The following is a 25,635-nucleotide window of genomic DNA, read 5'->3' as shown; positions in this document are numbered from 1 at the left end:
TATTTCTGCAGGAAACCCAACATGAGAACTCTTAATTGACTTTACAAAGATATCTCTTCTTAGACATTGCCTTACAGTTAACCTATGGCCTGGGGTTCACCATATTAGCATTTGTGAAACAGTATGGTTTTTCTACCAAAAACAACTAGGAGTGCTTTGATGAGCCTGTTGAGGAAATATAGGAATAATTAACTGCAAACACATGTTTCTGGATTGAAAGTTCTTGCCACAAGAGAAAAAATAAACAATGCCATATGTAGCGACAGAGGTTTAGCCAAGGTAATAGATGGAGAGTGAATTGCACAGCAGACTCAGCGACTGTCTGACAGCACTGACATGCATGGATTCCTCAGCATAGTATCCAAACCCCATTCTACTGAAAGCCAAAAGAAATGAGTGTATCACATACAGAAATCTAGTCACAGTTCGATGAACTCCAAGTTGTGCCTCTATGTTTGACATAAGTGCCCTTGATTTCATCCCAAGGTCAACGAGCTGTGCATTTTGTATGAGTCATAATTGCTTGAATAACTTTTTGGTAGGAATAGTTAAACAGAATCAATGACTTTTGTTATATTTCATGTATAAAAGTTTCAACAGGCTCTTCAGAGAAATGATGTTTCCTTTGACTGAGGAATCTAGGATCAGAGTGTACTGCTTCAGAATAAGTGGTGGGTCATTTATCACAAAATAAATTCAATCGGGTAGCGAACCTTTGGAATTCTCTACTGCCTGTAGCTATGGAGGTTCAGTCATTGTATTCATTCAAAACATAGGTTGGTAGATTTCTGGACATTAAAGGGTCACGGGGATAGTGATCAAAATGGCAGTGAGGTAGAAAATAAGCTAAAACCCCCCAAAATAGCCGCCTCATCAGTGTACTCTCAGTCGTGTGCAATGTGATAGACGATATTGTCAATAGTGATATCTTTTAGCATTTACTCAACAAGTGTAAAAGACTTCAGAAGTTGAGAATCTGGAAAAACTGCAACTGTTGAACAAGTCATACTACAGCTGTGAATAGTGAAACTGAATGAACATTTAAGACTCTGCAACACGTGGGATAAATTAGAACTAATATAATTTTTGGAATGCAAGGTTAATGGGAAGAGAGGGAAGGATGTAGTGGAAAGGGTGTAATGCAAGGGAGATTAAATCACAACATGGATGATGAAACAAGAAATTGACCTTGATCCAGAGGTGATGTAAGTGGGGATGGCAGAGTTGTTAATGGAAGGTTGTATTCTGAATGTGTAGTATTACTCACTGAGTTTGCAATTAGCCTTATTAGAACAGTGAAGGAGGTTGAGAATAGAGAAGTCAATGTGGGAATGATGCAGATAATTAAAGTGACTGTGACTGAAAGCTGAGGGTCACACCAATGTATTAAAAAAGGTAATTTGCAAAGCGGTAGTCCACTCTGGGTTTAATGTCCACAGACAGTTTCTAAGATGGAATGTATTCTTCCCTTAGAGTTTTGTTTTGTATGGAGGATTTGAGATAAAAATTGTGCCATCTGCAGAAACTTGCTGATGACTCAGCAATAGCTGGGTGTATCACGGGAGGATGAATAGAGGGCTGTGGTGGCGGACTTCATCAAATGGTGCAAGCTGACTCACATTAGTAAGACTAAAGAGATGGTGATGGACTTTAGGAAGTCTAAGTCTGCTTTGCTCCTTGTTCACTATTGACGGTGAGGACGTGAATGTGGTGAGGACCTATTAGTACCTGGGGGTGCACCTGGATGACAGACTTGAGTGGAGCACCAACACAGAGACTATGTACAAGAAGGGCCAGAGTCGCCTCTACTTTCTGAGGAGACTGAGTTCCTTTGGAGTACGCAGGCCTCTCCGTCACATGTTCTACCAGTCTGTTGTCACCAGTACAATCTTCCATGCAGTGGTGTGCTGGGGTAATGGCATCAATACGGGAGATGCCAACAGGATAAATAAACTGATTAGAAAGGCTGACTCTGTTATAGGAGTCAAACCTGACACACTGGAGGCTGTGGTAAAACAAAGGAAGGATCCTATGGAAGATCCTGGCAATTCGGGACAATGTTTCTCACCCTCTGCATGCCACCTTGGCTGAACAGAGGAGAACTTTTAGTAATAGACTAAGACAACTGCTCTGCTCCAAAGACCCACTATATGAGGTCATTCTACCCTCGGCCATTAGGATCCATAATGAGTCAACCTATAGTTGGGAAAGTGATGACCCCCCCAACCCCCCGTTAGACTCTTTGTGGTAACTTATTTTTTTATTCTTTCTACTTCTGTTCTAATACTTGCATCTGTGCACTTGTAATGCTACTGTGACACTGTAATTTCCTTTGGGTCTGTAAAGTATCTATTTATCGATCTTATTGTGCTTGGTCTCCCATATTTAATCTGTCATATTGGTATAATGGGAAAGTGAGGCTGATAGTCCATTGAAGAAATAGTTTGAGAGCTTCTGCCAGAATCCTGAGAAATGGGTATTAATCAGCACAGATATGGAGACTTTGGTTTTGAGATGGTTACCAAGGCCTCTGTTTTAAAGTGGCAGCATCTGTTAAAAAATACGTTGCTGCTACCAGTCTGACTTAGGTGAGTTTATTGAGTGATTTTTCCCACCAGCATCAGAATAATTGACTTAAGGAAAATAGTTTCCCTTTGAATGCTAATTAGCCTGTATGCCATTATCATGATGTAATGTACTTACTCTGCAAATTAAAATGAGTGCACTAGGAACTCTCCAGGTTTACCTACAAGATTTCTTGCATCATTATTCATATGGTTGAAAGTGGAAAGTGACTGTTGTGGGTCAGAGTTCCCTTGGCACCAACATTCAGAATGCAAAGTACATCAGTTTAGTCAACACACATCAAAGCTGCTGGTGAACGCAGCAGGCCAGGCATCATCTCTAGGAAGAGGTACAGTCGAAGTTTCGGGCCGAGACCCTTCGTCAGGACTAACTGAAAGAAGAGCTAGTAAGAGATTTTAGAGTTTAGAGGTTATTTCACATTAAATTTGGTCTTGATACCTCTGTTGTTAAAAGGACATGAATTTATTGGTGTGAAGAAATAAAACCACACTGAAAACAGATGAGATATAAACAATATGTCCTAGACTTTGTTAAAACACGTGCAAATAAAGGAAATATTAAAGGAAAATTAAACTAAAATATAACTGCACACTTTTTCTGAATCTATGAGAAGGGGGCCAGCATATCATCTCTGAAATGAAACCAGGAGAAATCTCCCCAGTGTCTTTTCCTTTGAAATTGGAGACAGACAGTACATTAAGCCCATCAATCATAGGAGCAGAAATAGGGTATTCGGCCTATCGAAACTACTCCACCATTCTATCATGGCTGATTTATTATTCCTCTCGAATCCATTCTTCGGCTTTTTCCCTGTAATCTTTGACCCCCCCCCCTCCCCGGTTAATCAAGAACCTATCAACCTCTGCCTTAAATACAGCCAATGTCTTGGCCTCTGCAGCTGTATGTGGCATGTACAGGTTCACCACCCTCCAGCTATAGAAATTCCTTCTCACATCTGTTCTAAAGGGACGCCTTTGTACTTTAAGGCTATGCTCTGTCCTAGACTCCCCACTATAGGAAACATCCACTCTGTCTCAGCCTTTCAATATTGAATAGGTTTCAATGAGATCCCCGTCATTCTTCTAAACTCCAGTGAGTGCAGGACCAGAGCCATCAAATGCACCTTGTATGTGAGCCCTTTCATTCCCAGGATAATTATCAAGAACCTCTTCTGGACCCTCTCCAAAGCCAGCACATATTTTCTTAGCTAAGGGGCCTAGAACTGCTCATAATGCTCCAAGTGTGTTCTGGCTAATGTCATATCAAGCCTCAGCATTGCATTCTTGTTTTTATATTCTAGTCCTCTCAAAATGAATGCTAAATTGCATTTGCCTTCCTTATCACTGACTCAACCTACAGGTTAACCTTTAGGGAATCCTGCACAAGGTCTCCCAAGTCCCTTTGCACCTCTGATTTCTGAATTTACTCCCTATTTAGGAATTGTCTTTATTCCTAACTGCGTGACCATACACTTGCCTACGCTGTATTCCATCTGCCAGTTTTTTGCCCAGTCTCCTAATCTATCTAAATCCTTACATAACGCTACCTGCCACTCCAGTTATCTTTGTGTCATCTGCAAATCTGGCTACAAACCATCAGTTCTGCCATCCAAATCGTCGACATATAACATGAAAAGAAGCAGTCCCAACACGGACCCCTGTGGAACATCAACTAGTCACCATCACCCAACCAGAAAAGGCTCCCTTTATTCCCACTCTATGCCTCCTGTTAGCCAGCCAATCTTCTATCTATCTTAGTATCTGGCCTATAATTTTGCCTCCCTCTTTTCTTAAAGGGTCAAACACCATTTGCAATTTTCTAGCTATCTAGAACCATTCCAGAATCTAGTGATTAATACCTCCACAATCTCTTCAGCTACCTTTTTCAGAAACCTGGGGTGTAATCCATCTGCTCTAGTTAACTTATCTACCAGCAGATCTTTCAGCTTCCAAAGCACCTTCCCCTTAGTAATAGCAATTATACTCACCTCTGCCCTCGACACTCAAGTTTCTATCTGGCATACAGCTGGTGTCTTCCACAGTATAGACCAATGGAAAATTCTTATTAAGTTTACCTGCCATTTCTTTGTCCCCATTACAGGTGTCCCCTGCTTTTCGAACATTCGCTTTATGAAACCTCACTGTTACGAAAGACCTACATTAGTTACCTGTATTCGCCAACAGAAGGTGTTTTCACTGTTAAGATAAAAGGCAGCGCATGATAAAAGTAGCGCGTGAAAAAAACAGCGCACGCCCCGAGCAGCCACTCTCCCCTGGATTCAGAACTGCATTCTCGCCAGCATTGCTTAAACATGTGCCTGTGAGCAGCCATTTGCAAGATAAGTTCTAAGGTGTTGGAAAAGCCTAAAAGAGCTCGTAAGGGTGTTACACTTAGCGTAAAACTAGACATAATTAAGCGTTTCGATCATGGTGAACAAAATAAGGGCAAAGTGAGTTTGGCTTGTGGAAGTTGACGAAGATGATGTTGACGAGGTTTTGGTATCCCATGACCAAGAACTGATAGATGAAGAGCTGATGCAATTGGAAGAGGAAAGGATAACAATCGAAACCGAATGCAGTAGCAAACGGACCGAAAGTGAAGTCGTCCAGGAACTGAACGTGAAGCAACTGCGTGAGATTTTTGCTGCAATGATAAAGTACGACTTTAATTTTGAAAGGGTATGTAGATTTAGGGCATATTTGCAGGATGGTTTGAGTGCTTACAAAGAAGTGTATGATAGAAAAATGCGCGAGGCTAGCAGTCAAGCAAGCCTTCCACATCAGCCACAGCAGACGACGAACCTTGACCTTTGACATCGAGGCAGGCAGACATAGGAGAAGATGACCTGTCTGCCCTGATCAACGATGAGATGACACCCCAGTGTCCCACTACCCCAACCCCGAGCCGCAGACAGATATTGATTTGCGGAGAATGCAGTGGTAGCTGGGACGCACCCAGCACATCTTTAAGAAAAAAAGCTGAAATAAACAAGCTAATTAATTAAGTGTCGGCCCAGATCAGAGCCGATTGCGTCGCCTCTGATCTGGGCCGACATTTACATGCCAGGTGGCACCTAATTAATTAGCTTGCTTATTTCGGCTTTTTTCTTAAAGGTGTGCTGGGTGTGTCCTGGCTACTGCTGCAATCTTCGCGGATCGATATCGGTCCGCGGCCTGGAGGTTGGGGGCTACTTCACCACCCCAACCCCCGATGACTCAGCCTAACACACCATCATCAGTGTGCTCAATGTCTTCCCAATTCCCGTAAGTGATACTACACTGTACATACATTATTTCTACTTTATATAGGCGGTGTATTTTTAGGTGTTATTTGGTATGATTTGGCAGCTTCATAGCTTAAAGGTTACTGGAGAGCGCTTGTGCCGTGTTTCTGCCGAGAGCGCTTGCGTTAGATTTTCGCTACGGAGAACAGTGCGGCCGTGATTGTAGAGAAGTATTTCTACTTTATATAGGCTGTGTATTCATCATATCATTCCTGCTTTTACTATATGTTACTGTTATTTTAGGTTTTACGTGTTATTTGGCATGATTTGGTAGGTCATTTTTGGGTCTGCGAACGCTCACAAATTTTTCCCATATAAATAACTGGCAATTGCTTCTTCGTTTTACAACCTTCTGGCTTACGAACCATTTCATAGGAACGCTCTACCTTCGGTTGGCGGGGGAAACCTGTACTATGTCTCTAGTGTTATTTCCAGTGGTTCAAAATACACTGTCACCTCTCTTACTCATGATAAGATCGGGAAAAAAACTTTTAGTATCTTCTTTTATATTATTGTCTAGCTCACTTTCATATTTCATCTTTTCTCTCCTTATTTCTCTCTTAGTTGTCTTCTATTTGTTTTTTAAAGCTTCCCAATCCTCTAGCTCCATTAAAGGGGAAAAACCAGTCTTTGTTGTGTCCTTGGACAGTAACAGCATTTCCTGATGTTCTCTCTCATGCCTCAGGGTTCTAGTAAAATTCAAGTGTTCTAAAACAGACATTGCTTCCATTATATATGTTACTGAGGGGCTGAAATATATACACATTCACCTATTTGGAAAGTAGGGCAATGTTGTTCATTGGTTGTTTCTTCAGCAATGGATGTTCACTGGACATTTTTAGCACTGTGGGCTGGAAATAGTTACCATTCTGAAAAGGTCTCTTAAAACAATGTTGTGTGAGTGACCAAGCTGGTTTTGGTAAATGTCACCAGCAGTGGAATATTTATTCAGAAAGAGACTACTAGGTCTTAAACACAAAACTCTAACCTACTGACTGTCACGGCAGTCTCGAAAATACTTCTTCTCTGTTACTGAGTAAAATGCCATTCCTTTTTCTCAGTTCTTCTGTCTCTGCCACATCTGTTCCCAGGATGAGGCTTTTCTTTCCAGAACATCAGAGATGTCCTCCTCCTTCAAGGAACAGGATTTACCTTCCTCTATCTTTGATGCTGCCCTCACTCACATCTTCTCCATTTCCTGAATATTCATGCTCACCCCATTCAGAGATAGAGGTCCTCTTGTCCTTACATCCTTTGAGCCTTTGCATCCAGCACATCATTCTCTATAACTTCTGCATCTTCAATAGGATCCTCCCACCAAATACCACCCCTCCACTCTCTGCTTTCTACAGAGATCACTCTCTCCATGATTCCGTAGTCCATTTGTCCCACCCCACTAATCTCGTCCCAGCTACTGGAAGAAGTACTACACTTACCCATTTACCTCCTCCCTCATGTCCATTCAAGGCCGTAAACAGTCCTTCCAGGTGAGGCAATATGTCACCTGCAAGTCTCTCTGTGTTAATCTACTGTATCTGGTGCTCCTGACGTGGCTTTATTTACATTGGTGAGGCCTGACATAGATTGGGGCACTGCTTTGTCAAGCACCTTCTCTCCTTTCGCAACAAGCAGGATTTCCCAGTGGCCACCAGTTTGACATGTCCTTGGCCTCCTCTTCTTTTATGATGAGGCCACTCTTGATGGAGAAGCAACACCTCATATTCCACCTGGGTAGCTTCTAACCTAATGGCATCAATATTGATTTCTCCTTTTGGTATTTTTTTTCTTTTCCCCTTGCTTCCCTCTTCTTCAATTCCCCACTCTGCCCTTTAACCTCTTCTCATCACCTGCATATCACCTCCCTCTGTTATCCCTCTTCCTTTCCTTTCTGCCATGGTCCACTCTCCTCTCCTATTGGATTCCTTCTCACCTAACTGTTCACATTATTTCCCCACCCACCTCCCTTTCCCCTCACCTGGCTTCACCTATCACGTTTGCCTTTTTCACCTATCACCTGCTTCTTACTTCATCCTCACCTGACTTCACCTATCACCTTTGCCTTTTCCGCCTATTACCTGCTTCTTACTTCATTTCTCACTCCCCCACCCACCTGGCTTCATCTATCGTCTACTTGATTGTCCTCTTTCCCCTCCCTCAACTTCTTATTCTGGCATTTTCCCCTTGAAGGTTCTTGGCCCAAAATGTTGATAGTTTATTCCTTTACATAGATGCTGCCTGACCTGCTGAGTTTTTCCCAGCTTTTATGCCAGCTCCCAATAGAATAGCCCAAGCAACATCATTCCATATTTCTTATTTTGTTACCCTATGACTTATTTCTCCTGAAAGGCTCATCATCTTCCCTTCAATTGTTTTGCCACGTAACTTCGCTAAAGGATTATTTACAGTTGTCATAACTCATGTGCTTTTGCATGTTTAAATGCTCAAAAAGGGACTCCCACTCCTCCCACCCCCATTGTGCACTGGAACTAGAAAGAAAGTACACAGCTGCATTTAGAAAATTATCAGACAAGGGAAAACATGACTTTGCTGTGCAAATTTTTACTCTTCCTGTGTCCTCTTTCTAGAGAACAATATTGTTTAAGTGTTGTCTACACTCTTAAGCTTATATTTAGCACAAATGGAACAAAAAGCATTGTTGTATCCCCATTCGTAATAAAATTCTAAAACATTGCACTATGCAAAGGAATTTCTGGAGCAGTTTAAAAAAATATATAAATGCTCTAACACTCCACTTTCATGCCATCCCATCTTCCCTGAAAATACTAACTCTTCCCCTCTCCTTAGACACTACCAGCCCACCAATCCCAGCCCTCATCTATGTCGGGTCTTTGCTATTCCCTCTGACCTTCCCCTGTCTGAGGCAGAACGTTCTGTCCTTAGTGCCTTACCTTTGTCCCTGTGCACCCACACCTCAGTAAGTTCCGCACCTGCCACGACGCCGAGCTCTTCGTCTTTCGCCTCCATCTCCATGCTTTCTTCTTTGGCAAGGAACTCTCCACCACAGATCGATGACCCCTTCTCCCGACTTCAACCCTCCTCCTCTTCCTGGACACCCCTCTGGTCTTCTGTCTGCTCCGGGTCTTTTCATTGCTAACTGCTGACAAGACATCAACCATCTCGACTTTACCACTCCCCTCTCTAATTCTAACCTCACTCCTTCCAAATGCACTTCTCTCCACTCTCTCTGCACTAATCCTAACCTCATCATCAAACCCACAGATAAGAGGGGTACTGTAGTAGCCTGGCGGACTGACCTCTACCTTGCTGAGGCCTCAGACATCTCCTCTTACTTACCCCCTGAACAGGACCCCACTAAGGAGCACCAGGCCATTGTCACCCACACAATCACTGACCTTATTTACTCTGAGGGTCTCTCATCCATTGGCAGCAACCTCATAGTGAGATGTCCTCCTTCAAAGAAAGGGGCTTTCGTTCCTCCACCATGAACGATGCTCTTGCCCACATCTTTTCTATTTCATACACGTCTGCTCTCACTCTATCCTCCCACCATCCCACCAAGAGTAGGATTCCTCTTGTCCTCACATACCACCCCAGTGGCCTCTGTGTCCAGCACATAATTTTTTGTAACTTCCACCATCTCCAGCAGGATCCCACCACCACTTTCTGCAGGAGTCACTTCCTATGTGACTCTCTTGTTCATTCATCCCTCCCCACTGATCTCCCTCCTGGTACTTATCCATGCAAGAAGAACAAGTGCCATACTGGCCCCTACACCTCCTCCTTCACTGTTATTCAGGGTGCCAAACAGTCCTTCCAGGTGAGGCGACGTTTCACCTGTGAGACTGTTGGGGTCATCTGCTGTATCTGATCCTTGTGGTGTAGATTGGGCGACCACTTTGCTGAGTACCTTTGCTCTGTCCACCAGAAAAAGCCTGATATCCAGGTAGCCACCCACTTCAATTCTACTTCCCATTCCCATTCTGTCACATTAGTCCAGCGCCGCCTCTGCTGCTGCGATGAGGCAACACTCAAGATAGAGTAACAACACCTTTTGTTTCATCTGGGTGGCCTCCAACCTGATGGCATGAACACTGACTTTTGGAACTTCCAGTAATTGCCCCCCTCCTCTCTGTCACCATTCTCCATTCTTGTTTCCCTCTCTCAGTTTCTTCTCCTTTTACCTGCCCATCAGTTCCCTCACATGCTCCTCCCCCTTCCCTTTCTTCCATGGTCTTCTGTCTTCTCCTATCAGATTCCCCTTCTTCGGCCTTTATCGCTTTCATCAATCAACTGCCCAGTTCTTAGTTCACCCCTCCCCCTCTCCCAGTTTCACCTATCACGTACCACCTTGAACATCTTCATCCCCTCCCTCCACCTTCTTGCTCTAACTTCTCATCTTTTTTTTCCCATTCCTCATGAAGGGTCCTGGTCTGCAATGTCGACAGTTTACTCTTTACCACAGATGCTGCCGAATTTTGTGTGCGTTGCTTGTATTATCAGCCTCTGCATATTTTCTCGTCCATGGGGCGACCTATTTGTACATAACATTTTTTCACAAACAGCTGTGCTACATGAACTGATGTAAACACTGTAATTGATTTTCTGTCCTATCCAACAGCTAAGTAAGGGTAAATAAGTCAATCACAGTGAAAAATAGTGAGCATGTCAGTTTTACTCAAACATTTTCTCTCACCATCCACTTACCTTTGCGAGGAGCATAATTCTCCAGGCAATCAGCTCAGTTGGTGATGTGGAGTCTGGCAAGCTATCCAGTCATCCTTAGTTCACAAAAAATGTGCAAGTGTAAATGCTAATTCAAAACCGTTTTTGGATTAGAATAGTTTTTGCTTTAAGCTCCCAGCATGATAAGCTATCATTGGCTGAAAAGCGGCAGAAAACTAATTTATGATCAGGTTACTGAACAATCATCAGTTCAAATTTGACATAACACGTTTTCCATATAAAGTAAGCTGCTATCATAGTCTTATGGTTTTATAGTACTTTTTTACTTTTTGAGATTGACCTGGACAAATTAATGATAAAGTTGAACTTTTCTGATGGCAGTCTCCCCTGGTAAATGGGTTCATGTTCATTTAGTAGCATACCAACTTATGAATTTAAAACATTAGTTGATAGAAATTGTGACAGCAAAGTTCAAAGTAAATTTACTATCAAAGTACATATTTGTCATGTCATAAATCCTGAGATTAATTTTCTTGTCAGCATACTCAATAGGTCCATAATAGAATTATAATCATAATAAAATCAATGAAAGACCGCACCGACTTGGGCATTCAACCAGTGTGCAAAAGACAAAAGATAGTGCCAATAGAGAAAAAAAGAAATAATAATAATTAAATATGCAATAAATATTGATAACATGAGTTGAAGAGTCCTTGAAAGTGAGTCCATAGTTTGTGGGACGAGCGAAGTTGAGTGAAGTTCTCCCTGCTGGTTCAAGACCCTGATGGCTGAGGGGTAATAACTGTTCCTGAACCTGGCAGTGTGAGTCCTGAGGCTTCTGTACCTTCTTTTTGATGGCATCAGGGAGAAGAGAGCATGATCTGGGGTGTTGAGGTCCCTGATGATGGATGCTAATTTCCTGTAACAGTGGGGAAGGCTTTCCCTGTGATGGACTGGACCATTTCCACTACTTTTTGTCGGATTTTCCATTCAAGGGCACTGGTCTCTCCATACCAGGCTGTGATGCAGCCAATGAACATACTCTCCACCACACAGCTACAGAAGTTTGCCAAAGTTTTAGATGTCCTGCCGAATCTTCACAAGCTCATTAAGAGGTAGAGGAACTGCTGTGCTTTCTTCATAATTGCACTTACATGCTGGAACCAGGAAATGATAACACTGAGGAATTTAAAGTTGCTGACCCCTTGAAGAAATCAACATGGATTAAATAAGCAACATGCACAAAATGCTGGAGGAACTTAGCAGGCCAGGCAGCATCAATGAAAAAGAGTAAGCAGTCAATGTTTTGGGCTGAGACCCTTCATCTGGACTGGAGAGGAATGGAGAAGAAGTCAGACCAAGAGGTTGGGAGAAGGGGAGGAAGAAGTACAAGGTGGCAGGTGATAAGTGAAACCTGTGGAGGGGGTGAAGCAAAGAACTGGGAGGCTGATTGGTGAAAGAGATGAAGGGCTGGAGAAGGGGGTATCTGATAGGAGAGGATAGAAGATCATGGAAGAAAGGGAAGGGGAGGGAGCACCAGGAGGAGATGATGGGAAGGTAAGGAGATAATATGAGAGAGGGAAATAGGAAAGGAGTATGATAAAGGGTGGTGCAATTACCAGAAGTTCACGAAATCGATGTTCATGCTATCAGGTTGGAGGGTACCCAGACGGAATACAAGGTGCTGCTCTCCAACCTAAGTGTGGCCTCTTCACGTCAGTCGAGTAGGCCATGGACTGACATGTCAGAATGGGTATAAGAAATAGAATTGAAATGGGTGGCCACTGGGAAATCCTGCTTTTTGTGGCAGATGGAGCGAAGGTGCTCAATGTTTATGTTTTAAATAAAGCAAGAGATTCTGCAGATGCTGGAAATCCTGAGCAACACACCAGAATGCTGGAGGAACTAATGAATAAACGGTCGATGCTCTGGGCAGAAACACTTCAATAGGACTGGAAGAGAAGGGGGAAGGAGTACAAGCTAGAATGCTGAAGCCAGGTGGGTGGGGAGTGAGGATCAAGTAAGAAGTTGTGAGGTGATTGGTGGCAAAGGTAAAGGGCTGGAGAAGAAGGAATTTGATAGGAGAGAAGATTGGACAGTGGGAGAGGGATGAGGGGGGCAGAACGCGGAATTGAAGAAGAGGCAAGGGGAAGGAGGAGGAATTGTTGGAAATTAAAGAAATTGATATTAATGCCATCAAGTTGGAGACTACCCAGATGGAATATGAAGCGTTGATCCTCCACCCTGAGAATGGCCTCATCATGGCAGTAGAAGCCACAAACTGACATGTTGGAATGGAAATGAGGATTGGAATTAAAATGGTTAGCAACCGGGAAGTCTTGCTTTTCACAGATGGAGTGAAGGCACTCCTTCCCCTCCCCCAACGTTCTTACCCTTACATCTTCTCCCTTCCTTTCCAGTCCCGATAATTTCCATAGATGCTGCCTGACCTGCTGAGTTCCTCCAGCATTTTGTGTGTTGCTCATGTTTTAAATAAAATCTTTTGGGAAGCACCACGAGTTTTAATAAGCCACACTTTAACATTTTTGAAATTAATTTAGTTATTGGTACACCCATCTTAATGTCTTTTATTTGGATTAAAAGCTAAACCACTTTTCAGCATCCTGGTGTATTTTATAACTATTAATTTTATGTAGAGAACAAATGATTTGGTTTTGTTTTAACAGATTATATATTGATGGTCCATTTGGAAGTCCATCAGAGGAAGTCTTCAACTATGAGGTTAGCCTTTGTGTGGCCGGTGGTATTGGAGTGACCCCTTTTGCTTCAGTACTAAATACACTATTGTACGTGCATTTTCTTTTTGTCCAACAATCTTGTTCATGTATTCATGAGTAATAAAGGACTTTGACAATAACCTCATTACCGAATGAGAAAACAAATTAAGTTTTGAATTGTTATTTGAATGTGTCTAAAGAGCAACATTCTTGTTTAAAGCACAGATATTATTTATTGTTCTTGCACTTACCTTTCCGCCTTGTGGATTATAAGTATAATGAAGTCTGGAATTCTTCTTACTTCATTATAAGATAGCTTCCTTTCATATTTTTACAATGAATACTGTTTAGTTGGGAAATTTTCTCTTGTGATCTAAGAACTGCAATTTTAAACACTGCCACAGAAAACTGAATAGTCACTTACCTTCTGAATTCTTCAGATTACAAGTGCAGTGACCTGTATCATTTTCACATTGAAAGTTAAACTAGAAATAGAAATTAGTGGCATATATTTGACTAAGTTATAATTGGATATCCCAGAATCTTAAAAGTCTTTATACTCAAACTGACTAATTGTCAGCCTCCAGACAGTCTTATCTACTTAACTTCAAAATCTCCTTCAACTTACGGACTTGATCGCCCTGTATTCCTGAAGCAAAGTGTCCTGGGCAGAATTTTATGGCGATATGTAGAATGCTTTATGCAAAATAAACCTGCTGAATCCTGTCAAATACATTGCTAGAAAAATCCGGTTATTAAATCCAGTAATTAACATAAAAGGAATTGTCAGTCAAAATGTTCAATATAATGCATATCATTGAAATAAGAGTAAAGGCAGCTTCATTCCAACTTAGGTATATTATCCACTGCCTGTTGGTGAAGTTGACATATTTCCTTCTGTCCAAGATCAGTCCAATTCCCAAGAAAAAGTTTTACTTTTTACAAACCGTACATATTTTGCCTTCTTCCTTTTTTCTAAACTCATAATAAGTATTTATTAGGATAAATAAAATATAAATCCTTCAATTTTGGTTAGAAAGTTATCAGTGGACACAGATATAAAACAATGGGAATAAATTGCAGATATGAAAATAGAGGATTTTTTTTTGTACATAGCTCTGCCAAGGTGGTGGAAGCACATTTAGTAGCCCCTTTTTCTAAAGCAAATTGGATATGCTTAATAGTGGAAAATTTGCAGGAGTCCTTTTATCTGTCATCTCTTTGGAAGAATTGAACAGAGTCCATAAAGGAAGCAATAAAAAATGCTTTCTGAAGTGTGTTATTGGGTTGAATTTTGAAGTACGCAACAATGACCTATGCTGCGGGTTTAATATGTAACTCTCTTTTTTCAAGGTTTCTCTTAGCTGATACTAAAGACAACATCATAAATGATGGTTTTTGCTCACCATATAATAAATGAGTTTTGAATATCAGACAGAAAGGTCATTAGGCCATGGAGTTTTATCACAGGATATACAAGATATAAAACCAAAGTGATGTATGAGATTCCATATGAAAATCTTAATGAGAACATTGTGAACTATTTGATAGGGTAATGAGGGTTTAGACAAGGCACCATGCAGATTCACTGAAGCTCCTCTTAGAGATAAAAATGTCACGAAAGATGTGAAAACTTGGGTTTTTACTTAGTACAATACAGATCCTTCCTTTTTCCTTCCTTCCTTGCGCCCTTATCTCCTGGTGGAGTCGTCGGGGCACCGTCATGACAAGCTTTGCACCAGTCTGTTCCATCTATTGTGGTTGTGTGCCAGAGTATGGGTCACAGCAAATGTTTTCCCTGTCCATTCTTTAATGTTGTTCGTCCATCTTTTCCTCTGTCTACCTCTCCTTATTCTCCCCTCCACAGTTCCTTGTAGAACAGTCTTTGCAAGGCCACTGCATCTTGTTACTTGGCCGTACCACCTCAGCTTTCTTTTCTTCACTGTTGTGAGAAGGTCTTCATGGGGGCCAATGTGGTGCTGGATGGTCTTACAGACCTGCTCGTTTGTGATATGGTCTAAGTATGAGATGCCCAAGATGTTGCGATAGCATCTCATTTCTAATGCCTGTTTCTTCCTCTGTAGCTCTGCTGTGAGGGTCCATGTCTCACATGCGTGCAGGAAGATAGAGAATACCTAAGCACACAGGAGTCTGATCTTGTACTTCATGGTGATGTTGCTGTCCCTCCGTATTGTCTTGAGTTTGGATAGTGCAGTCATTGTCTGTGCAGTTCTTGCTAGGACTTCTGGTCTTGATCCTTCATCACTGATGATTGCCCCCAGGTATTTGAACTGCTGCACTGTCTCAAGTTTCTGACCATGGACTGAGATGTCTGTTACGATGGCACCATTGGCATTTGCCATGAGCTTGGTTTTCTCTGCACTTATTTCCATTCCAAGCTTTGTGGACACTCTGCCAAGATGACTGACCAGGTTGGCCAGTTTGTCCTCTTTTCCTGCAAGTCCATCAATGTCATCAGCAAATCTTAGGTTTGTGATGTTCCTCCCTCCAATGCTGACTGTGCCCACATGATCTTCAAAGGCAACACTCATGATTCGTTCCAGGAAGACGTTGAAGAGAGTGGGGGAGAGGAGGCAGCTCCTGATGGAGTCATACAGAGGTACGGAACCACTTCTCGATGGTGCCCTGAGCGAGCACTGCACTGGTTGCCTTGGTGTAAAGCTGATGGATTGTATGAATCAGCTTCTGCCTCATGTTGAATTTCTTCATGGTGGCCCATAAGGCATCATGCCAGACTCTGTCAAATGCCTTCCTCAAGTCTATGAAGTCGTGGTAGAACTCTCTCTGGTGCTGAAGGTGTTCCTCACAGAGGGTGCGGAGGGTGAAAATCTGCTCAGTGGTGCTTCTGCCCTTACGGAAGCCTGCTTGATCCTCGGCAATGATGTCTTCTGCCTGAGGTCTCAGTCTGTTCAAGATGATTCTGAGCATTACCTTGCTTACATGGCTGATCAAACTGATGGTACGGTAATTCTGGCAAAGTTGGAGATTGCCTTTCTTGGGAAGCACAGTGATCAGCGACTGAGTCCAAGGTATTGGCCATTCACCTGTCTGCCAGATCTTATTGCAGATGGTGGTAAGCAAGTCTATCGTGGCCTCTCCTCCATGCTTCAGCAGCTCAGCAGGGATGTTGTCAACTCCTGCTGACTTCCCGCACTTCAGTGATCGTATTGCGGCTTCAACTTCTTCACACACAATTGGATAGTCATCCACATTGGAAGATTCCTGCACATTCAGCACGATTGGATCCTCTTTGCTCTGGTAGTTGTATAGTTCTGAACAGTACTCTGTCCACCTTTCCATTATTTTCTTCTTTGAGACTTCTGCCATTTTTGTCTTGGATGGTGTTCACTTTGACTTGTTTTTCTTTGGTAAGATTTTTCACCAGTTGGAATGCCTTCTTTGTGTTGTTGTTGGAGAGGCTGTCTTCAATGTCCGCACATTGTTCGGCTATCCACCTTTGCTTTGCTTCCTTCATCTCCCTCCTGACTTCCTTGTTGATTTTCCCGTATTCTGTTCTTCCCTCTGCTGTGTTTTTATCTTTCTTTAATTTCCTTTTTGTGTCACACATATCCAGTATCTTGTTAGTGACCCATGGTTTAGACTTGTGGTGGCTTTTTCCTAGAATCTTGCTTGCTGTTTCCGTCATCACTGTGTTAAAAGGTATTTGTGGTGGTCTCTAGGTCTTCATTAAAGAGGAGTATTGGTGCAAACTTCCCCCAGTTGCTGCCTGAAATTCTTCAGAGATGGTGGGGTCTTTCAGTTTTTCAAGGTCGAATCTCAGCCGGCTGTTTTTTGGCTTGTTGATTCTCCTCAAGCACACTCTGATGTTCATCATGACAAGGTCATGGTCACTGCCCACACCTGCTCCTGGGAATGTTCTGGTCTTCGGTCTGATCACACCAGATTTGTGCCGTCTTTGCACCAGGATGTAGTCAATCTGGTGATGTTGACCACTGGGGGCATGCCAGGTCCATCTTCAGGATGCTTTGTGCTCTCCAAGTGTGTTCGACAGCACCATGTTGTTATAACTGGCAAATTCCAGCAGGCTTAGTCCCCTCTCATTGGAAGTGTCATTGCCTGAGGGGCTGATGAGATCCCCCCACTCATCTTGTGTGTCTATGCCCACCTTGGCATTCCAGTCGCCCTGAATGATCAGAATTTTTTTTTGTCCACCTTGTTGATGACATCTTGTAGAATTCTTCAAAGTGTTCATCAGGGTAGTCTGTTGTTGGTGTAGACTTGTGCCAATGTGATGTTGAATGGCTTTATCCACAGGCGGATGATCATGAACCTGCTTGACACTGGTTGGCATCCTAGGACAGCGTTCTTGATGGATTTGTTGACTAGGAACCCTACGCCATTTTCATGTCTGTTCTCTTCGCCACCATAATAGAGTACATGTCGTTCCTCAGTACGCACTTCTCCAGCGTTCTTCCATCTGGCTTCACAGAGCCTGAGGAGGTGCCAGTTGTATCTTTCCATCCCATGTGTGAGTTCCTTGAGTTTCCTTGCTTGGTTCAGCGTTCTTACATTTCACGTGGCAATTGTGATGTTCTCTGTGCCATGGATCTTCTGTGTCAAATCACCAGTAGCACATTTATCGCGTCTGCCCTGGTGTGAGACGGATCGCGCGGTCATTGGTAAGCTGAACTGTGACTGATCCAGTATGAAGTTGCTTTTCGATGTGTTCACCATGCGGCGTGTCTTGGGCATCTGAAACCTGGCGGAGCCCACCCCTCTCCAGGTTTGACCACAGCTGATTTCCTCCAACTACGTGGCTCGCCTTGGTCATGAACATGTGGCCATTATAGTTCATCTGAGAACCTTTCCGCCCTGGCCGGTGACTTCATCATGGAAGTCTTTCGCCCAGTAATGCTGTGTTAACACTACCTCTTCATATGGTTTAGCCCGCCAGCTGAAGCGGTTTACTGGGGTATGGCGCTTGAAGCCAACATGTGAGAGATTTAGGAGATGGATGAGGACCGGTGATGCCCATCCACCCTGTCTGGTAGGGAGCAGCATGACAGATATTAAAGGTAGTACCTCTATCCAGAGCCCCCTATACCCTAATACAGATCATAAACAATAAAATGGAAGTGTTTAAAATTATGATGAACCAGGATAGGTTTAATATTCTTGTTGGTTGAATGATTATCTTGAATTATTAACTATATTATGTTAATACAGTAATAAAATAATGATAATAACATAGTAATGGTATAATATATCATAATATTAATATTATGACTGAAATATTAAGCTTAAACCTGTATCTGGTTTAAACATTATTATAACTAGCTGAGCTTCAATAGAATATTGTGCAGTATTTTTTCAACTTTACTGTTAGGATTAAATTGCAAAGATACTTGCCTTGATCAATATTAACATGTACATTTATAACTAGTTAATTACTGCTAGCAGGAAAGGCAATTGAGTACCTAGGATGAACATTGATCAACATATTTAAAAGGTTCTGCTGAGGTAAAGCAATGTCAAACATAAAAATATTTAACATTAAATATAATCTTTATAGAATTGGATTTATTAATAAAATAATATGCTCTTGAAATATGACTTTTAACCAATTATATTGCCATGGATTATTTAATGAATCCTTTTAAAAAATCGGAACCAAATGTGCAGGGTATCAGCAAATGAAACAGGATATACTGCACAACACAGACAAAATGGTGGAGGAACTCAGCAGGCCAGGCAGCATCTATGGAAAGGAATATAGTTGATGCTTCAGACCGAGACCCTTCCTTAGTCTTGAGCAATGGTCTCTGCCCGAATCATCAACTGTACTCCTTTCCATAGATACTGCCCGACCTGCTGAGTTACTCCACCATTTTGTCTGTGTTGCTTGCATTTCCAGCATCTGCAGATTTTCTCTTGTTTGTGGTAGGATATACTGCACTATCAACTTAGGCAATGGTGTCCCCTTCACGTAGGTAATTAATTAGGCTTTCAAATTTGGTTGTTTACTAGGTTAAGTGTCACTTCTCATAGGAGTGTAAAAAATGGGGAAAAAAAGCAATTTGCATTATTCTTGCACACTTCTTAGCAAGTGGTTAAAAAGTTTGATGAAAACCTATGAACTAATTCCCAGAAACAGAATAATGGGTGTGTGAGAAATATCAAAAATATGAGAGGAGAAAAACAACTCCATACAGAGTTTTAAATATGACATAAAGAAGTTAAACAAATACTTAAAGTGTAAAGGAAAATATTTCATAGAGAATTCTGAAAACACTGAATAGAGATTGAATTGGAGTGTTGCATAGAAAGGCAGGTAGGAACAAGTATCCTGTTTTCATAAATCCTACCAAATACATCATACCTGACTGAAAAAGGAACGAATAAGCACAATCTAGTAGATTCCAACAATAACATGCAAAAAGGAAATAGATAAATTTTTAGTGTTTAGGTCAAACAGACACGAATCACAAAAGTTGTTCTGCAGCTGGAACAGTTTATCAAGAAGGCAAATGGAACGTTGGCCGTCATTGCTATAGGGAATGGTGTAACTGTACAGGTGAGATCGCACCTGTAGTATTGCATGCAGTTCTGATCTCCTTACTTGAGGAAAGATATACCAGCTTTTAGAGGTGGTTTAGAGGAGAATCACCAGGTTGGATCCTAAGATTAGAGGGTTATCCTATGAGGAGAAACTGAGTCATCTGGGACTATATTCACAAAATTTGGAAGAGTGAGAGTGGGTCTTATAAAAATAAATAGAAATATGAAAGGGGATAGATATGATAGAGACAGGAAAGTTGTTTCCACTGGTAGGTGAAACTAGAACTAGTGGCAACAGTTTCTCTTCATCTCCATCCTAAGTCTATTCCCCTTATCCATTTATTGTATTCCTTGTCATGCTTGCATCAGTCCCTATTGAAAGGCATTATTGAATCAGTTAATAACCTTTCAAGATTTAGGGGAATAGACTTAGGGCAGAGATGAAGAGAAACTGTTTTTCCTAGAGAGTAGTGAATCTGTGGAATTCTCTGCCCAGTGAAGCATTTAAGACACAGTTAGATAGGTTTTTGCATTGCAAGGGAATTAAGGTTTATGGGGAAAAGCGGGTAGGTAGAGGTGAGTCCATGGCCAGATCAGCCATGATCTTATTGAATGGCAGAGTAGGCTCAATGGGCTGAAGTATCATTTTTTGCTACTTGCTTATTGACTAACAAGCTCATTTTAGCTTTATTTATGCAGTCAGTCTCTTTAGGCATTATAAGAGTAATCATATATTTTGTCTTCATCTGCCATGTCAGCAAATATGGAGCCTCTACCCATCTGTGTAAGGTTGAAATTGTTTAAATTAATTAACCTTGCTGTAAAAAAATCCCCATAAACTTCCTAAACTCCTTTGAGCTCAGGAAAGTGGATAATGAATACTAATTGTAATTCTAACATAATTGGCAAAGGAAGTGAATCCAATTTTTTTTCTGCCACATTTTAATAAAGAATACATTAACTGAAACGTTGTTACCTGATTAAATGATGGCTTTCAATAGAGACTGATGCAAGCATGACAAGGGAATACGATTAATGGATAAGGGGAAATAAAACAAATGAGTGTACATAACTCGATATTTCTATCAAAGGGTATGAGAAATCTGGTAGGCTGAATGGGTACCTCTTATGCTTTAAGATTTAATGAAATATAGGACACTTGTGCTTATGCTTTGAGCTGTTGGGTTGTATTTTGGACATTCCTGATCTCTAGACTATTGGAAACCATTTGAAATGTTGTTGATGGTGCAAATTTTATCAATTTTGTTCCATCTCCCAGAGCTGATTGGAAGCAATACAAGCTCAGACGGCTTTACTTCATTTGGGTGTGCAAGGAAATCCAGTCCTTCCTCTGGTTTGCGGATCTGTTGTGCCTTTTACATGACAAGGTAAGACTAGATGGCGGGTGAGCCATGGATACAGTATGTTTCTTTATACCGTACTGCTGTAAAATCAATGGTGTGAGAACAAGAATAGTTTTCAAAGATTTAAGTTGATGCCAGATTGAAGTCTTTAGGAAGCAGTAAGCAACGCGTACTGAAAACCAGAAGTAAAATCAGAAAATGAAAGAAATATTCAGTAGATCAGGCAGCATCAATACAGAATGACACATCTTAGGTTGGTGACATCGCAAGAACAGTGAAAATTTAGGAAATGGGCATATGGTATGTTTAGTTTCAACAAATTGCGTAACCCAAAATAAAATAAAAACCAGGACGAATCTAAGTTGTTTATTCAGTTTATGTTATATAAAACTTGGTTAGATTTCAGGGCTTTAATGACTAGTAATATAGATATTTGCTCCACTGTTGATTGGATTTTTGTAGGGGTTTAATATATATTAGTTGGAAAAGATGAAAATATTATAAAATAATCATAATATCATATTTTGTTTGATTTTACTCCTTTGTGCATTCAGTTAAACAGATATTTTAATAGACTTTTAAAAAAGTAGATTATTCCATTTATGAGTGACACAGTAAGTGTTTATGTTACACAGCTGTAATAACCTGGCTTCAATCCTGACCTCTTGTACTCTGTGCAGAGTTTGAATGTTCTTCCTGTGGCTGCTGGGTTTTCCCTAGGTCCTCCAGTTCTCTTTCACAACCCAGACCTATGCTGTTCTTTTGGTTAATTGACAGCAGGGGAATCAGATAGGTTTGTTGGCATTTGAAAGGCATTGGGAAGTTAAGTAGAAAAATGGGACTGGCAGAAGTGCTCTGAAAGCCGGCCTGGCTCAACAAGCTGAATGGCCTCCATTTATATCATTAGGAAATATGAGAAATAAAACATGAGGAAATATAATCATTTTACTCCTGCAATAAATCTGACCTGTCAACAAATACAGGTTACAGGAAATCTTGTTCAATGTAACCATAAGGAATAGCTAAGGGTTTGCTTACAGCCCTTGTGAAAGATCATGATATAAATTCATGCTGAAATACTAGCCGCCAGTCTCAAGCAGTGACAGGGAAATTGGCTGAAGGAACCTGAGCCCAGTTTAAGGTGGAGCAGAGGTACAGAGGAAAGAAAACATACTTGTCACAAATAGCTCTTTTGATATTCATTGCTAGACCTCAAGACCTTATCTAAATATTCATAAATAATTTTGCTGGGTAAAATGAATCAAAATGCTGAATCGGTGTGCTGACAGAGGGGTTTAGGGTCACTGAATGATAGTGGGGGCTTGAGTAATCTTGCCCTTGAAGGATGAATCCTCATCCCTCAGCTAAGGAATCAGGCTGCAGGACCGACCAACCCACTGGTAGAGCTACAGGATATCACAATTTATCGGTGGGTGTTTGAAGATTCTCCAATACTTTGTAATGGGCGGCTTGGGGATCTGGGCTGCAGCACAGCTGCATTGATTTTTATCATTTAGCATTCTGAGGTGCCACCGAGGAGCTTTGTGTTTTTCCAGATTATTCAACTAAACCTGCTTAAAAGGAAACAGATTTGCTGAGACATTTCTTAATACTTTTTAGTTGATATTTTTCTAATTCTAGCTATGGCAGGAGAACCGTCCAGACTACTTGAACATCCAGCTGTATCTTAGTCAAACAGATGGGTTGCAGGTAATTTACAATTGTTAACTTATGCATGTCTAGATCATTCTGATTAATCCCATTGTATCATTCCTCAACTTTTTCCCTTCTCCAGGAAATCAATATAAATTCATCATCTTTGATTTTAATGGATTTATCAATTTTTTTAATCATCATAAATTCATTTCTATTTTCAATCAATTATTTATGTTCTCTTATATTCACTACCTCTACTGAGAATTGATTGCTCTTGTTGCAGGTCAATGCTAAATACCATTTTTTTGCTTTAAAAGATTATAGAGGTAGAAGGTAACTAACTCATAGTTTTAAGGGAGTTTTCTTCCCTGTATGATATCATAAGAAAAGAGTTTTTCCAATTGTCTGGGTGTTCTTGAGTTAGGTATGGAGACAGGTTGTGAAAATTATTTTGCTTGTCATTTTCACTCTGAGCATATTAGAGGTTGTTGCTTGTCAGTGCCAAGAAATGAGTTTGTTAAATTTCGATTGAAACACCAAGTCTTGTATTCATTAAGCCCCTCTCCCCCCAATCCTCCTTCCCCTTCTAACCCACTCTAAGTAGCTGTAGTTGTTTACTTTGTTGTTATTCTGAGTGGAAGTTTCTGCTCAGAAGCAATTCCCGATGAAAGTGATAGCAGATTAATCTCAAAGAATGCAAAGGCATAGAAAATACTTTTTAAAGTTTTTAAATATTTTTGGCCCCAGTGCAGATCATCTCAGACACCATTGATCACATTCTGGCAATTTGATTGCCTTTTGTTTTGAGCTTACTATTTAACTGCATTTCATTGAGATTTACCAGCAGTTCCTTAAACTTCAAATATCTTCTATCAAATTTGTTTTCTGCCTTGAAAATGCATACTTGCTTCCTTTCTAACCAACTGAACAATTTGAAGACATTCTGTCACTACATGCTCAATTGTAGACTCTGATAACTTATGACAACAGATGTTAGCTTTTAGTTTTCCTCTCAGAAGTAGTGGAGTGACAGACTTTTCCAATCTGAAGGAATGGTTTGCAAATCAATGAAACTCTAAACAATTATAACAAAAACATCTGTCTTGTTTTCACATACTTATTTTTAAAACCCTGGGAATGGATCATCTGGACTTTGTGGTGAGCATCTTCTTCTAAACAGTTATTTTGTTGACACAAGTTTACGTTAATCTGCATTCATGTTTCAACATTAGCTTCCTTTGGACATCTGGCATGCTACATCTGCTTCCGTTGTAAATATTTTCACAATTTAGTGCTTATCCAATGTTTCTGCTGAGTCCTTATATCTGTACCTGTCTGCAAAGGGTTCACTTTGCTCCTGTTTTTTCTTTCTATCCTAATAAATGATAAATTGTACTGACTTCAAGCACCTTTGCTAGTTTCATTTCATAGTACTTTGTTATGCCTTGTAATATCTACTTCTGTGTCTTCCATTCTACTGTACATTTCACACCGTGCCGAAATCTATTCCAGATTTTTGGATGCCTTTTTCATATGCTTTTACTTTTAGTTTTTTGGCCTGGCATCTGTGGGGATTAGGGGGTACCAGGTAGTCAAATATGCTGGTTGATCTCACATAATCAATAATACTGAGGATTATGGAATAAGGGAAATAGAATATAGTACTCTGTAGTAAATTAGCAGTTGCCATTACCCAATAGGCAAAGAATAGATTCGTGCATTACGCAGCAGCAGCAGCAGAGGATACCTGGTCACCTTCTTGGTGCTGTGTCAGTGTTGGCCCTGCTGCTCTGTGCTGGCTCACCATTGGTACATGTGCTCTTGTGACACTACACCAATGCTGGTCTAGGCATCTCTGCAGTTCTGCATTCAGCCTGGCTGCTTTCATGACTGATTAAGATATTTCAATTTTACTCCAGGTGCTCCCTCTGAAGTGTCAGTTACTGGGATTGCCAGTTGGTGAAGTGCCATTTAGCCAAACTTACACTGCATATTGCTTCTTGTCTCTATTCGCCCCTGCATTTATTTTCAACCAACTCAACAACTTTAAGAATGAGAACAATATTCTAGAAAAGTTTCAGTCATGTCTTAGAGCAAACCACAGCACGGAGACGGCCTTTACCAAAATTGTCAGCAAACTTAGGCTCAGCACCAATTGCAACAGAGTCTCATTTCTAATCCTCCAAGATGTGCGTGCTGCCTCTAACACAATTGACCATAACATTTTTCTATGTCTAATTGAGAACAGGGTTGGCCTCTCTGGTAGTACCCTTAATTGGTTTTGCTCATATATCTTATAGATAAAATATTTTATCTGCCTTAGAAACCAGTTTTCTAAAAGATACACTATTCATTTTGGTGTTGCTCAGGGAAGCTGTCTTCTCCTTATACATGCCCTTCTTACATCATTAGATAGCATAAACTTGATTTTCACAGTTATGCAGATGATACACAGTTGTATATCTTGGTTGAGCCTGATGATGGTAACACCCTATCTTCTCTGACTTCTGGTATGGCAGCAATAATTTCTTAAAGCTAAATGAAGATAAAGATGAAATACTTTTGGTTGGTCCCAAAGCCATTGGAGATAAAGTTCTTGATAAACTTGGGATCTTGACTCCCCTTGTAAAATCAAAAGTAACAAGCCTGGGTATTATCCTTGATTCTGATTTGAATTTTAAATTCCACACAAAGAAAGTGACCAGGGCAGCATTTCTAGATTTAAGAAATATTGCCAGAGGCTCATTCATTTCTGTCATTTAATGATGCTGAAAAACTTAATTAATATCTGTATATCGGATAG

General features: G+C 41.0%; 1 protein-coding gene across 3 annotated transcripts in view; it reads left to right on the top strand.

The window, feature by feature from the left end:
• LOC140200275 (NADPH oxidase 4) overlaps positions 1 to 25,635 on the top strand; it is a 148,545-nt gene that overhangs the window by 110,761 nt on the left and 12,149 nt on the right. For 2 of the 3 annotated variants that reach the window (XM_072263365.1, XM_072263363.1), the window contains 3 exons: positions 13,222 to 13,341; positions 21,092 to 21,200; positions 22,818 to 22,886. In XM_072263365.1, coding sequence (XP_072119466.1) covers positions 13,222 to 13,341; positions 21,092 to 21,200; positions 22,818 to 22,886 — 298 coding nt within the window. The remainder of the gene's footprint in view (positions 1 to 13,221; positions 13,342 to 21,091; positions 21,201 to 22,817; positions 22,887 to 25,635) is intronic. The other variant, XM_072263364.1, reaches the window with a different exon arrangement.

The sequence above is a fragment of the Mobula birostris genome, chromosome 7 (assembly GCF_030028105.1).
Source record: "Mobula birostris isolate sMobBir1 chromosome 7, sMobBir1.hap1, whole genome shotgun sequence".
NCBI classification, from domain to species: domain Eukaryota; kingdom Metazoa; phylum Chordata; class Chondrichthyes; order Myliobatiformes; family Myliobatidae; genus Mobula; species Mobula birostris.
The sequence above is the reverse complement of the archived record's forward strand: the minus strand, read 5'-3'. Positions and strand labels throughout refer to the sequence as shown.